The sequence below is a fragment of the Pavona decussata genome, unplaced genomic scaffold, assembly GCF_977016875.1.
Source record: "Pavona decussata unplaced genomic scaffold, jaPavDecu1.1 SCAFFOLD_258, whole genome shotgun sequence".
NCBI lineage: Eukaryota > Metazoa > Cnidaria > Anthozoa > Scleractinia > Agariciidae > Pavona > Pavona decussata.
The window spans coordinates 232,501-247,500 of NW_028145661.1; the positions used below are offsets into that span (position 1 = coordinate 232,501).

At 37.1% G+C, this 15,000-nt stretch overlaps 2 protein-coding genes and 1 pseudogene across 3 annotated transcripts in view; 1 reads left to right on the forward strand and 2 right to left on the reverse strand.

The window, feature by feature from the left end:
• LOC146456307 (transmembrane prolyl 4-hydroxylase-like) overlaps positions 1 to 2,900 on the forward strand; it is a 12,993-nt gene extending 10,093 nt beyond the window's left edge. For both annotated transcript variants that reach the window (XM_085093247.1, XM_085093248.1), the window contains 2 exons: positions 705 to 795; positions 1,748 to 2,900. In XM_085093247.1, the coding sequence (XP_084949373.1) occupies positions 705 to 795; positions 1,748 to 1,987 (331 nt within the window). In that variant the 3' untranslated portion in view covers positions 1,988 to 2,900. The remainder of the gene's footprint in view (positions 1 to 704; positions 796 to 1,747) is intronic.
• Positions 2,901 to 5,242: 2,342 nt separating this feature from the next.
• LOC146456308 (arylsulfatase I pseudogene) lies at positions 5,243 to 7,786 on the reverse strand (annotated as a pseudogene).
• A 1,927-nt stretch (positions 7,787 to 9,713) lies between these two features.
• Positions 9,714 to 15,000, reverse strand: part of LOC146456309 (ADP-ribosylation factor-like protein 2-binding protein) — a 12,062-nt gene continuing 6,775 nt past the window's right edge. The window contains exons 5-7 of the mRNA XM_085093198.1: positions 13,631 to 13,716; positions 13,152 to 13,248; positions 9,714 to 11,928 (exon numbers count right to left, since the gene is read on the reverse strand). Coding sequence (XP_084949324.1) covers positions 11,797 to 11,928; positions 13,152 to 13,248; positions 13,631 to 13,716 — 315 coding nt within the window. The 3' untranslated portion in view covers positions 9,714 to 11,796. The remainder of the gene's footprint in view (positions 11,929 to 13,151; positions 13,249 to 13,630; positions 13,717 to 15,000) is intronic.

The following is a 15,000-nucleotide window of genomic DNA, read 5'->3' on the forward strand; positions in this document are numbered from 1 at the left end:
TCGTTTCTGTTGACATCCACTCCTAAGAGAACGGCCACCTCTCTACAACGGCAACGGCCACTAAAGTGTGTCCCCAACTGCCAAAATAACCTCTCAACAACGGCCACTGTACAGCTCTTTTTTGTAAAAACAAAACCTTTTTTTATAAGTTGATGCAGTAATCGACATTTGTCTTCGGAACATTACGTTTCGGTATCCATTTTAATGATATACGTATTTTGATTGTGTTCCATTTATATGCTGCAGTAAGCATAAATTGTCTACAATAATACAGGCAGTCAGCGAATGTTGCGAACCTTGCTCGTTTCGTCTTGTTAACATTTTGATTCATTTACGTTTTATTGTGTATTTTATCTGTATATATTATTTAAGATTGGATTGCCATTATAGGCTACAGTAAGCATGAACTTAATTGGCACAATAAACATGTTGTACTTCCCGAAAAAAAAAGGGTGTCATATTACACCACTACCTCCCCATAACGGCCACCTCTCCACAACGGCCACTTTCTTCTGTCCCCAAGGTGGCCGTTGTGGAGAGGTTCAACTGTAAATATTTATTAATGATATAATTTTACGCTGAATTTCCAGCCTAAAGTGTTTAGGAAACGTATCTACATTTTCATCTAATCTTTATTAAGTTGGTAAAAATCCTGATAAGATATTAATTATATGGGTTAGTATGTTTAAAATTTCTTGTTTCAGGTTCCTGACTGTGTTATATTATCTCAATGATGTACCTCGTGGTGGAGAAACGGCTTTCCCAGTTGCTGATGAAGAATATTTCAATGAAACGGTGAGAATCACAAGTCTAGATCGAGCCTATGTCCCAGGGGGTGGGGAGAACAGGAACTATGGGGAGGGGGGAGTTATGTTGAATAGAGAAGTCTTGTTTGCACCGGTTCAAAGCGCGAATGTGTATAATGCGGGTCCATGCGTGAGAAACATTCAAATTATGCCAGAAGTAGCAGCCTGCAGTATTGAGCACAGTACTTCCTGTGTATTTTCTGAGAGAGCTTCTTACAGCCTGTTTCAGAATTTGCTTATTTTATCGCGCGTCGTCGTTTTGCAACCATTCATTTTGTTACTGCGACACAAGTTTCATTGGACTTATAAGTAGTTGGATGCAAAGATACAACTTCTTACAACAATTAAATTTTCTTGTTAGATACACTAATCTTACAAATATTACACTTTCTGGCAGTTGACAAGAGCTCAAACTGTCTCTTCTCATTTGTTCTGAAAAAAGTGTGTGTATCCGGTGGCTCGAGTGCACTGTCGACCAGTTTAAATCTGCTCAATTGTTTTCATTCTTGATTGCCAGAAAGTTCATGGATGTTCATCAATTAACAATAATTCCATGAGCGCGTGTTGGATATGAGGTGATAGATAGCCAACGAGGCGTGTAGTGCCGAGTTGGCTATAATCATCTCATCAGCCATGCAATTTGGTAATCATCAGCCATGCAATTTGGTAAGTTTGGCAGCCTGTGCAGTAAAAAGACACATGAGACTTAACTGCGGCTCTCTGTATTAAAGAAGTAATGCTGGTATGAAGTTGCTCCCTTGGGCCAAGATTTAGTGTCTGTTGTCTGCATAAGAGAGGTTTGTGTTATAGCGCGTTTTTCTGATAGGGAATAAAAGGAGATTTTACCAGCACTGAGGGAACTGTCTGTATTAGAGAGGTGTCCGTAAATGACTTTACTTAGAAATCTTCATTGAATAATCAACTTTTGTCATTTCTTGCAGGAATATGAAGAAAAAGATCTCTCAAATTTAAGCACTCATTGCTATGATGCAAATGTAGTAATTCGTCCCACAAGAGGCACAGCAATTATGTGGTACAATCACATGATTAACAACGTGACTGGTTTGCTGGGAGCTCAGGATGAACATTCTTTACACGGAGGATGTGATGTTCTGGAGGGTCACAAATGGATTGCTAACAACTGGATTAATGCACCCTTTGAATGGACAGATCCTTTTTAGCACTGCTGTTTATGCTACTATTATATTTAAAAAAAAAATGCAAATTCTATAAAATATTTCTGAAATAGGGCTTTGTTAGGTCCGATAACCACTTGAAAGAGGTTACAAATGAAGTTTGAAGTCACTGCAGCAACTGCTCAGCTGAGGTGGCGACATGACATTTTATTATTTGCAAGGAAATGCACAATAATTGTGCGTTTCCTTGCGAATAATAAAATAAGATGTCACCACCTCAGCTGAGTGGTTGCTGCAGTTCCACTCCGAGGAAGGAAGGAAACACAGAATAATTATTGTGTGTTGCCTTGCGAATAACAAAATATGATGCCACCACCTCAGCTGAGTGGTTGCTGCAGTTCCACTCTGAGGTGGTGACATCATATTTTATTATTCGCAAGGAAACACACAATAATTATGCACTTCCTTGCGAATAATAAAATATGATGTCTCCACCTCAGCTGACCAGTCGCTGCAGTAATGCCAAACTTCATTTGTTGTTAGTTATTGTTATAAGTTACAAGGAGAATGATCTGTAGACTGCAGCTGGTACTGTTGGAAGGAGTTTTTATAAATGCCGGTCATTGAACCGTTTGGGGGCGTAGAGATAGATCTTTGGGTTTTGGGAAAATGGAGAATGTAGAACTTCTCTCAATTTTGAAAAATATTTTTGGAACTGTAAGTTATAAATATATTTTTTTATTTAGCGTAAAATTAATGTTAAATGCGAATAGAAGTTAGATGCCATCAATACAAAATCTGTTTAGTGACGAGGAAACCTAAACAACAAACCGGCCTGGAATATAAACCATTATTGAATAAATATACTATATAGAATAAAATTAAAATATATTAATACACACTGATACTTACACTTGCATAGTATTTTTATAATAAAAGGATAACCTGTCTTGATTTCTATGGTGGTACATTATTTTACTTGTATAACGAGTAGCATCATAACGCATAACGTTACACCTTTCCTTTTTTAAAAACAACTACTAAGAGGAATTGAATTGTACATAAAAAAAATCCTCTTATAATAAATTTAGCAAGTTCGCGAAAATGTTCAGAACAAGGTGAGTAGAGTAGAGGCATGTCTGAATGACGCTGACCCTGGACACTTTCTAACATTTGCACCTTGTATTATACTTAAAGCACTTGCATCTGCACATCTGCAGTGATGGGCTATGCCCTTTGCAGATTATATAATTAGAATAAAATCAATCTCGTACCCAGAGTCCTCAGGCTCTTTGGCCGGCGGTTAGTCGCCAGGAGAAACTCTGGGGACTTTGAAAAAATTCAAATTTTTTGATTGGCTGTTCCGTAACGGTTTCCATTATTTTACCACAGAAATCCTGCAATAATAAAATTTGATGTCCCCAGAGTCTCTCCTGGTGCCCACCCACTGACCAAAAAGCCTGAGGACTCTGGGTACGAGATTGGAATAGAATAGAAAGTAATTGCCATGAACTGAATCCATCTGTTTTAAGTAACTTCAAGTTGTAATTAAGCTGAACTCCACAGTAACACTGACAAAGAGCGCATATTCCTGTGGTTGTCATCCATGACAATTTTGTTTTACAAACTTGTGAACTTTACATGTATTTCTTGAAATTAAAACTGAATTTTCCCTTACCCAGAGGCAAAGAATCAAATCTAACCCTTTTTATTCCCCAACATGCCCCTCTAGATAACGCAAAATCAACCCTACTGGGAAGCTAATAATGTGTGTAAACTGAAAAATCGCTGTTATCTTTTATTAATTTTTAATCAGTGAGTTGTTGGCCATCTTCAGTAAGCTGTCATGCATAACAGTCAACAGTTTGTAGTTATATAAGTGCATATAAAACAGCCAGCAGGGTTTTAAGTCAAAGGACTCCTTTAACCAAAGGTTGAGGCTCCCAGAGAGAGTCCCAGAGAGACCAGTGAGAGTCCCAAGATTAGCATTGTTCTTGAAGGATAATTTGCTTCAGGACAGACTTGAACTGACTGCAATACAAACTGAAAAGTGCACAACATTTTTAACCAATCAATATCCTTTCAATGGTTTAATAACTTACACCAAACTGATGTCAGTCTTACCCCTTTACCAACCCCAACCACCAGCCTTTCTAATAAATAAGCAAAGGATTTGGGTCTTCTTCTGTTATATGCGAAGCAGTACCATTATGCGTGCAAAACAGGGCAAAAAGAAAGTAGACACCTCTGAGTTTATATCCAAACTCATTATTCAGTTTAAAATAGACAAATAGCTTGACATGACTACCTGACCCTCCCCCTAGCTTTATACACATGTAAGCATGGCAAGACAGGATCCTTATCTGATATCTATGTTGTAACACTTTTTGTATGTGCACAATAACTTAATTTGTTACTTGTTATAACATGTTCAGTTTGTTCAAAAAATTAACTACTTATACCAAAAAAGAAAAAAAAACCTTTAACCAATCAATAGAGTGTGTGCACAGCGGCCATGTTGGAGGACTAAAACAATAGAAGATATTTGCATAAACTTACTTACTTACTTACTTACTTACATAAAAATAGAATATATTTCCCAAAGGAAAATCATTGTATTGTTTCGGTCCTCCAACATGGCCGTCGTGCACACACCCTATAACATTGACTGGCTATACTCACCCTACTGTGGTAAATACTCATCTAATCTACAGTGTCGCAAACTGCGGCAGGATGAATATACAATGCAAGTAGCAAATTGACCAGAATCAGTGTAGTGGATTACTTAGCATTGGGGACAACAATCCAAACCTGTTTAATTTATTCCATGCTCATTGGCCAATTCTTATCATTAATAAGTGTACTACCCTCCTATGCAGACGTCATACATTCATTTGGGAGGATTGCGTGACGAGCCCAAATAGTGTCTGCGTAGGATAAAAAAAATTAGAGAGTTCCTTATGTTAAATTTTTTAGTGGTGTATTCTTGATGTGGGTAGAATTCAGCTTCACAAACTAGGATTCATGAATGAGAAAAGCATTGAAAATACTTCTGATAAAACAGAAAAGATAAATTGTGGCTCAAGAACAGAAAAGTGAAGATGTTTGCTGAGGTGTGACCTGGAAATCAGTGGTGAGTGAGAATTAATGCTGAGACTAAAATAACTCAGTGAAGCTGCACTGAACCCTGAGAGCAGAACATTTTTAGAATTTACTGCCAACTGGAATAAAGATTGAGTAGATTGGTGTCAAAATAAGAATTCTCACATATTAATGTACTTCAATACACTGTATTCTCCATCAAGTTTCAATCTATGAACTTACAATGAGCTCCTATTTTATTCCTAATGAAATTCATGCTTTGTGACTATCAAGTTTCACATTTACATGCAGCTACCAATATTTATTTCTCTCATACCAACCAAAGTTTGGGTTTACCGTGGTGTAAGAACCTGACAGATTTTTCTTTATGTTGTAGGTTATTGCTTTCCTCTCCTATAAAAACTGTTTTGACATTTTTGTTTCCTTTGTTTTACATCAGCTGTGAGTTTAACAGGTTGTTACTCTGAGGTAAAGCTCGAAGTTTTCCCCTTTTTGATATATTTGTAAAAACAAATTCACACCAGTTTGTTATATGTCTGTCATCTTACTGATGATAAATTTTGTTGACTGTGGATCCACAGCAATTTGACAGTGAAAAAATTTACCATCACATATAACAAACTGGCATTCTTTGTTTAAGTTTTAAATTTTAAAAATATGAATTTACACATGACAACCACTCATTAGTTTCACAGTTGAGTTCAGGCACAGGGACAGTCTACTTTTTACCTATTGAGCAACTTAGTGTGAAAGTCATAAGACTAGCAATCCAATAAAATTCTACTCTAACTTACACATAAAGTTAAATCAACAAGTATTGCTTCACCATAAGAACAAAGAACTTGTGCACGTCATTACCATTCTGGCAACAGAGCATTTACAGTCTACAGTATGCACTTTCAAGTTACCTTTATTGGCTTTCCCACCCACCCACTTCCACGGCAGATATATTATTTTGGTTGTAATAATGATTGTATGTTTTGACAATTTTGTTTAAATTAATTTTATGTATTCGTTCTTGATGGCCCTCTAGTTATCGTAGTTTCAAAGATTGTAATAAGAATTAGTCATTTTTCATGTTGTATGCATGTGTAGGATTTCAATAATTTGCCTGATCCCAAAATATTTGGCTCTGAAGTGAATTTCTGTGTTTAAGGAAAAATCTCAGTTATTGTTAACTGAACAGTTTAGAAGCCTATGCATGGTCAAATATTACTGTCTACCCAGGGTGTCCAAACATTGCCATGTAGTTCTGGTTTGGATGCTGGGTCTGGATCAGGGTAACGTACAGGTACAGTTGTGGCATTGAATTCTTTGAGCCTCTTCATCAATGAACACACCATTTCTGGGTAAACCTCAGATAGTTCATTCCTCTCTTCTGGATCCTCCCGAATGTTGAAGAGAAAGGTGCTGTTAATGTTGTCAAAAAGATTTGGTGAATGCTTAATGGGATAAAAACTTTCTGCAGGTGGAACCCAACTTCCATTTCCTGGACAGCCAGTCAAAAGTTTCCAGTCACCAACTCGAATGGCAGCTTGTCGACAGTGCTTATAAGGCTCATGACGACCATCCCAGTCCCAGTAAGCATCCACAGGATCAATATTATGCAAGATTTCCTTCCTTGGTGATGGCTTTCCACTGCTCAATGTCTCCCAGACGTTGTAACCATCCAAAGGTATTCCATCAACTGATCCTCCAGCCAGGTGTACAATTGTTGGGAACCAGTCAGTGACATGGATCATCTCCGAGTTGATTTGACCAGGCCTGTCTAACATTTTACTGTACACAAACCCCACCCCTCTCATTCCACCCTCCCACAGTGACCCCTTCCAGCCACGCAAAGGCCAGTTATTACCACCTTCATATACTTGCCCTCCATTATCAGTACTGAAAAACAGCACTGTGTCCTCCCACAAGCCACGATTTTGTAGAGCTCTGGTTATGTTACCAATACCTTCATCCATACAAGAGACCATGCCTGCATATGTCCGACGAGCTGAGTTCTTTATATCTTTGTACTGAGCTGTGTACTGTTTAGGTACCTCCAGCGGTGAATGAACTGCTTGGTATGCCACAAACAAAAACAAAGGCGTATCTGGTTCATGGGTCTCTATTATCTCCACTGCTTCATCTGTAAATAAGAAAGTGGAATATTTCCCAGCAGCGTCAGTAGCAACTTCTTCATTCCTTCGCAAGTCAAATCCATTCAGATGGATGAATTTCTTAGATGGAAATCCAAAAGAGTTTTTGTGCGTATAATAATCTTCGCCGCCGGTCAAATAACCAAAGAAAGAATCAAAACCACGCTGAGTTGGAATAAATTCTCGTTTGTAGAATCCAATATGCCATTTTCCAACCATGTGTGTGCTATAGCCGCTTTCTTTTAACTTACTAGCAATCGTGGTCTCATTCTTGGGCAGTGCATTCGCCTGAGATGGCCAGATTATTCCATGTTGTAAGCCAGTGTGGATTTGATACCTCCCAGAAAATAACTGGCTTCTAGTCGGGGTGCAAATTGGTTGCACGTAATAATTTTCCAGGCGCACCCCATCGACGGCTAAACTATCCAGATTCGGTGTTTTTATGCGAGGATTGTGATAACCGACGTCGTTAAAACCGTAGTCATCTGCTAGAATAAACACAATGTGCGGCGGTTTACCGAGACTCTTACGCACGAAGCAAAAGAAAACAAAAATCGCAAAGACACAACCACGTATTTTGTTGGCAGCCATGTTTTCAACTCAACCTTGTTTCCAGGGTCTCTCCTCTTTACTCCCCAGGGAGGTGAAGAGGAGAGACCCTGGGAACGAGGTAGGAGGGCGGGCCGGGACGCGTGGTTTGGGGACGCGGGAAGTCAATTCGCGTTAATTTATGCTTGTCAGTCTTCGAGAATAAAAGACATTGTTGCTTAACTGACTTGTGATAACCTCAGGCCTTGATCAGGAAACGTGTCATTTGAATTTACTTTTAACCGACACTGAGGACTTCCTTTAGTAACTGAGAAGGCGAAAGTTGTGTGAACCCGTGACTCAACTGTTTCCTTCAAATACAGTCGAACCTCTTTATTACGGACACCAAGGGGAGAGGGATAAGTGTCCGCATTATAGAGGTGTCCGTTTTAAAGAGGTAGGTTTTATATGGATTTCGGTCTCTCAGGGACCAAGTGAACTGTCCGTAACAGAGAGGTGTCCGTATTAAAGAGGTGTCCGTAAGGAGAGGTTCCACTGTACTGTTTTCTGAAAACTCGCGCAGGATGTAGTCTGCGTTTCAGCCGGACTTGTCACTCAAGACCTCTAGAGAACTCGATATATCAGGGATTGTATAGACTGTCTGCGACGTAGGCTAGCAGGATGTTAACTAGTTTGTGTTTGCCGTTTAAATGCACAGCTTTATCAAAAGGTGTTATTGATGTCCTCATTTGTTACACGGTAAACGCTATCCGATTATCTTGAACTGATCTTTTGGACAACTTTCATTCCATCGAAGCGACCCAAGTTTTGAAAACTGGGAGATATTACTTGGGGAATATTTCCCTTCTCTCTCTAGCGGCTAACACACAGACTAGTATCCAACAAGCGTGAGTGGATAAAAAACAATCTTCGTAAATAGAATATTGCTAGGTCTTGATGATTTTAAGAACGGACCAGAGGTGCGAGAAGCAATCTCTCGGGCATGGAATAATTGCTGATATTAAAATAATAAAATAATTTTAAAATAATTTTAATCACATATAAAGCTCTCCATGGCACCGCCCCAAAACATACACGTGACTAAATTACATTGAAGCCGAATTCCACTTATTGTTTGAGATCTTATGATAACTATACGCTCAAACCACTGGCAGTTAAAACGTTGCTCACCCTCGGAGACCGAGCCTTCGCTACTGTGGCTCCTCGATTGTGGAATGGACTACCTCTGGAACTCAGGAACAGGAGGGAACACAGTATTAACATTTTTAAACGGAAACTTACGAATCTCCTTTTTAAAAGAGCATATCTCGATTAGTCCTTTAGAATAACTTTTATACGATTTTTAATTTTTAACAGAATTTGTTAGCATGATGTTTATGATCTAATTTTTATGCCTTTACAGTTTACTTTTTAACACTATATATATTGTTTAATGAATACCATTTGTAAAGCGCATTTGAAAACTTTAGTTGAATTTGCGCTTAAGAAATGATGATGATGATGATGATGATGATGATTATTATTATTATTATTTTTAGATATCTCATGGCTGCTAAGCGAATCAAAACTGGAGTTGCGTTAACCAATGATCGAGTTTTTAATAACATCAGACATGTGTCATTTTCATTTGGAGCACATTACGACAAGCGACGGCGGTTTTTAATAAGCATGCGAGCTAAACTGAATATTTGATGGTCACGATTTATAATAGAGAGCCGTTTACACGACAGGTATAAAAAATAGTACGGAACCATTGCACGGTACCCATAATTTTTATAAAGAAATGCCCGTGCTGTTTTAGACCCCAAACTGTACACCGACAGAGCAGTGTGAATCGACAGCTAACTAAAAATGTGTAACATGCGGGCAACTTGAACCGCCTTGCTTAGACATTCCGAGCGCAAATCCTTCCTGCAGTGGCAAATGTATCGCTGTGAAATAAAATGGCTAATATGGATCAATTACACCAAGAAGTGAACTTCTGTAAAACATGTTTATTTTTCGAGTTAAAAAATTACATAACAATTACAACAACACAGATACTGAGAAGTTTCACATTCCACTTGAAATGATTGATTTTAAATATTTTCCTTTTACGACAGATGGCCTATGAACATATTTACAATGGAGCTTTCCTCGACCTTCTTAAATTGTCCTTTATCACAGTAATTTTAGATTTCGTCCGTCGCTGACGAATAAAATACATCTTTGCAATTTTAAAAGACAAGATGTCTTTTCATTATGCCAGTGGGTTTCAGTTACCTGCCCTGTATCAATATTTAAAATTACCGTCAGATAAAGGTCTATGAAACGATTTTTCCTTCTGAAAATAAGAAAGTACTAGGCTGTTTGCAAAAAGGTATTTGTACAGCAATTTTTGACCTCATAAGTTCTATTTTGCCCTCGGCAACATGCCAAAAATGAAGAGTAACTTCCTTAGACATCCTTTAATTCTCATTTGGAGCACGTCTGAACTTATATTAGTATTGGAAGAACTACGACAATGATCATCAATCATGAACCTCAAAGTTACTGCTGTAAGCGATTTCATTTAAAGTTGTTTATTTAATTAAGTACACGCTGAACCAGTTCAAACATAATCTCATTTGACACTCGCGAGTTTTTTTTTTTTTTCCGAAAAGAAAACATGAATCCCAGCAATATGGGATTTCTCGTATTAATAAAAGATAATAACGAAAACTGATTAGAATCATAACAAATTAACTAATTAATTAATGAGCTATAGATACAGTGAAAATTGCTTGGGCGCTGTGTATTACATTGAAGAACTAGATCATCTTGATGTTGTGATACGTATTTGTTCAAAATTTCTCAGACGTTTCTCGACTTGGTGAGGAATTACTGCATTATTCAGTCTTACCAGTGGCGAATAGACAACAATTTTAAAACGCCTGAGAAACTAAAAGATAAACATCAAGATATGGATAGTGTCAGTAATTTATTTATTTTTTAATATTACCGCTGACCGATTTGCAAGAATCATCAATTTTGATGGAGGCAAATTAATGGTAGATAGTGCACCACTTATGGTAATGATTGAACCTCAGAACTGTAATCAAGTTGAATTTGTTGTTGTTTTCAGTACAAGAATCACCATGTGACAAGCTCTGCTTCCTTTGGACTCCAGTCACTTCACACCCTGCTGATTATACAGCCTAAGGAACTGTTGTAATTTATTTTGGTGTAAGGGAAATAAATAAATTGAATTGAAATGAACTGGAATAAAATGCTAAAAGAAGTTGTCAGTAAATCTTCACGGGGAAATCATTTGTGCTAATAGTAGAAACCTTTAGGTAGTTCGGAAAAGACTGGCTAGTTTCTGATGCAGTATAAGGCTCCCTTTTAATATGTGACAAAGGCCTCTTTTTCTTGGTCAAAAGAAAGCTCATCTAGTCGTTTTCTTATCTAAAAACCCTGTTAAACAACACCAGTTTATGTTGCCTGTTAATGGTCGTTATAATGTTAGGACAAATAAACTACCGCAGCCAGTTGTTTTATTAGATCCAATCTACACAATAATGTATATAAATTATATATTATTAAAACACTTTGGTCGGGCTGAAATGTGTTTAGTTTATGGCCAGAGAGAGATGGTGCTTTTACTGTATAAATCAGCAAATCATGAGCACTTTAATTTGTCAATGAATAATATTCACTGTTAACTGCACCACAAACCATCACTTAGTAGATTCACAAACTTACACTTAATTTGTTACACATTTGTTTGGGTTTGCCTCAAGACACAATTTAACATGTTAATAATACTTAATAATCCCCTCCCTGGGAGGCACTTTTCAGGGATAAGGACGAGACAACATGAAAACCAAATAAAATTGCAAATTTATAAACATATTGTAGATTAAGAATTCCAGCTGGTGGGAGGTAGTTTAAGTGCTCATGCAGTATTGCTGATCCAGCACACCATAAGATGTGATTCATATTTACAAAAAACATCCCAGTATTTTGGGCACACTAACAAAATTTTCAAAATGCCTAACACATGTTAAGTAATCTTAAGTTAAAAATCTGTTTGCTCAAACACTATCTGTTTGTAGAGGGTCCTTCCCGGGGTGAATCAGGGTCGATTTGCATCCCTTGAGATTCATCTGTGTGTGATGAGCTGGATGTGATGGTTAACAAGTCACTCAAGTCCAAACCAGGACCTTCTTTTGCCTAAAAACAAACAGTACAGTTAACACCACACTTACAATGCTGTGTATCAACCTTATTCAGACATGAAGAACATGGAAAACATGAAGTTGAGAGTTAATTCTTGAGGAAAATATTTCCAAATATTTCCTTTAATTTTTAGCAGAATGTGTCACAAATTTGCTAGAACCATGAAAATTAAGTCTTCAGTTGGGAAATGCTGTTTTTTCAAAACTGTAAAACTGATTGACAGTCTTCTATGTTATCCATCAAGAAGAGGAGATCTAAAAATGAAACAAAACTGAAGCACTTGGTTTCCCAAGAAAGCACACTTTGAAGTGCTTTATGTAAGCTTTCCTGGCTCAAATGCTAACCAAGATCTTGTGGGTTTTTTGGGGGTGTTTTTCCCCTCTAGCACTTAACACTGCATGCCGTTTGACCCATTTTTCACTTTGAGTTTGTGGTTAGAATCTTATAGTTTCCTTAGCGGCACGTTTTTGAAAAAAGAGTGAATATTTAGTGGCAATTTTTGAATAATTTAGAACCCTGTTTGTCTTCCCACCAATGGGCCACAGAGATCTGAATGACTATTAACAGGTTAACTGCATCAACAAGATAGGCCTGGCTTGTCCATTGGAACAGAAATTAAAGGATGACACAAAATGAAAAGCTGTGAGGAAGAATCATAGGAATAGACGATTTTTTGATGACAGTATTTTATGACAACTACCAGAATCCTCTTCATTTTTCTTTTCTTAGTTGAATTTTGTAATCCCAGTGAGGTTTAGATAACAATATCCCTAAAATGCAAGAGAAAACAACAAACTAAAGGATTCTGGAAGTTGTAGTAAATGACTCCATTGTGACAATGGCATAAAGAGAAAAATGAGGGCAAGCGGGGCAATGATAAGCATTAAACCACTGGTGGTCAAAGTACACTATTTACACCAAATACTTTACATTGAATAAAAGCTGTGTATTCATTTGGAGGATCAGCATTGTCAATTTACAATGGAAGTGGTTTCTCTTGTGACCTGACCTTATGTGGACAGTGGCCAATTGATGAAGTACCCAGATTAAAGGGGTTTCAGACAAGAAAATGGCTGAACATTAATTTGCTCAGTCCACATTCAACTGGCCACAATAATAGGTGTCTGTAAGGTGCTGTTCTGTTGTATAATTTGTATAACCCTTAAGCATCCCTCAGGAAACTAAAGAAATCTATTTTCAGCTAAAACAATACTCACGGCTTTATAGTCTAGAAACATCTGTTTGAATGCCAGGAAGTCTGTAAAACTAAGAAGCATCTCTAAAATGTCTCCTCCAATTTGATCTTGCCGGTGTCTAAAGGTTAATTTAACATTAAATTTTCGTTAACACATCCTTCAAGTCATACATTCAGCTGTAGGATTAAATGAGCTTGACAAAGGTGCGTTCAAGTACAAGGTCATGCTTTACACTAGTATCCTGTAATAGATCGTGGCCTTGAAAGACACTGATCTCAAATCAATATGGTCCAGTAAAATACTAGAGAATGCTATGTTGTACTCTGTGAAACAACACTCATTATTAAGGAACACCTGGCAAATTTCCAAACCTCTTATGGTAAAACAAAGTACTAAGCACTGAAAACTTTGCTTTAAATGGATTTAACACCCCTTATCTTGTTCCTGGAGGTCAATTTGGCACATAAAATAAGATAACTGAATGACTGAGTTTTACTTACTCTAAAGACTTTGAAAAGTCCTCCATGGAGAATCCAGGAATTCTTTTTTTAAGCTCATCCTGAATGTGATGTTCTATTAAAGCAACCTAAGGACGAAGGAGGTACTGACTGGTTATTCCTTGAGTTTTATGTGGAATAATCACAGACTTTCCTCAAGAGAAAATAAGAAAAATCTACGCTCCTGGGGCCCGTTTTACGAAAGTCTTGGTAACTTACCTGTCCTGATAAGTATATTTTTAAATGTTTTTTGCCAATTACACAGTGATGGCAGACATGGTACTTGGCCAATGTTTTCATAGAATTAAAAGATTTTAAAATTTAGTATTCAAAGCCAACAAAAATTGACTTCTTTTATAAAGATGGGTCTCTTAAATATTTACCAAATTAATGACCTACTAATCGGATCTTTCAGTTTTAGACTTATCAGTAAATCGTTACCCACCTATTTCAGTGACCTCTGCATTGAAAACACGCAAGTCCATGGTTATAATACCAGGAATTCAAAACATCTACATAAGTGTTTTAACCGAACTAACTATGGAAAATACTTTTTAAGAAGTAAGATAGTTGATACATTGAACAAAACTCCTCTAGAAATAAAACAATCTCTTTCTATACATGTTTTCAACCTGATATCCTGATTAATTTAGCTTAAAAATGTAATTTGAATCAAAGGGGGACTACTTTGTAAAAGCCCGTAAGGGTTTCTTTAGTCTTCCTCCCGACTTCAATGTAAATTGCACTATGTACTTATTATGTTACTTATAATTGTGGGAAATAAACATTCATTCATTCAAACGTTTATCACCAAAATCACTTATCGGGCCCAAGAAAGTTACCAGGACTTTCGAGAAATGGGCCCCTTGCCAGAGTGAAAACTAAAGCCCTCTGCAAGTAAAACTTAAGAACAGAAACTTGTTGGAATTTTATAAAGTTTTTTTTTTTGAGTCCTTCAGGAATTTCAAGGTGCGTAGTAATAAAGAAGTATTTTTGTAAATTGATTTATGACTATGCAGGGAAAGCAGATCTTAGCTAGGGCTATTGATATCTAAAACGAAAATATTGGGGATATCCATGCATTTTTTAGAGATACATGTAATTAAGCAACAACAATAAATTATTATTCTAAAAACAGTAAAATACAAAGTAATGCACAGTGTTTGGAGTTTTTTTTCCAAATTAAAGCTTTATTATCTCTGAAAAATGCATGGTTACCCCAAATTTTCTTTTTGGTTACCAAGAGCATTTGCTCAGTTCTGCTTTCTCTACATAGTTTTAAACTGCGCAAAAATATCCATGTATTAGTAGGCACTTCCCATAGGAAACACGAGTATCTCAAGATGCGCAGAACATATGCGAACATAACTAAA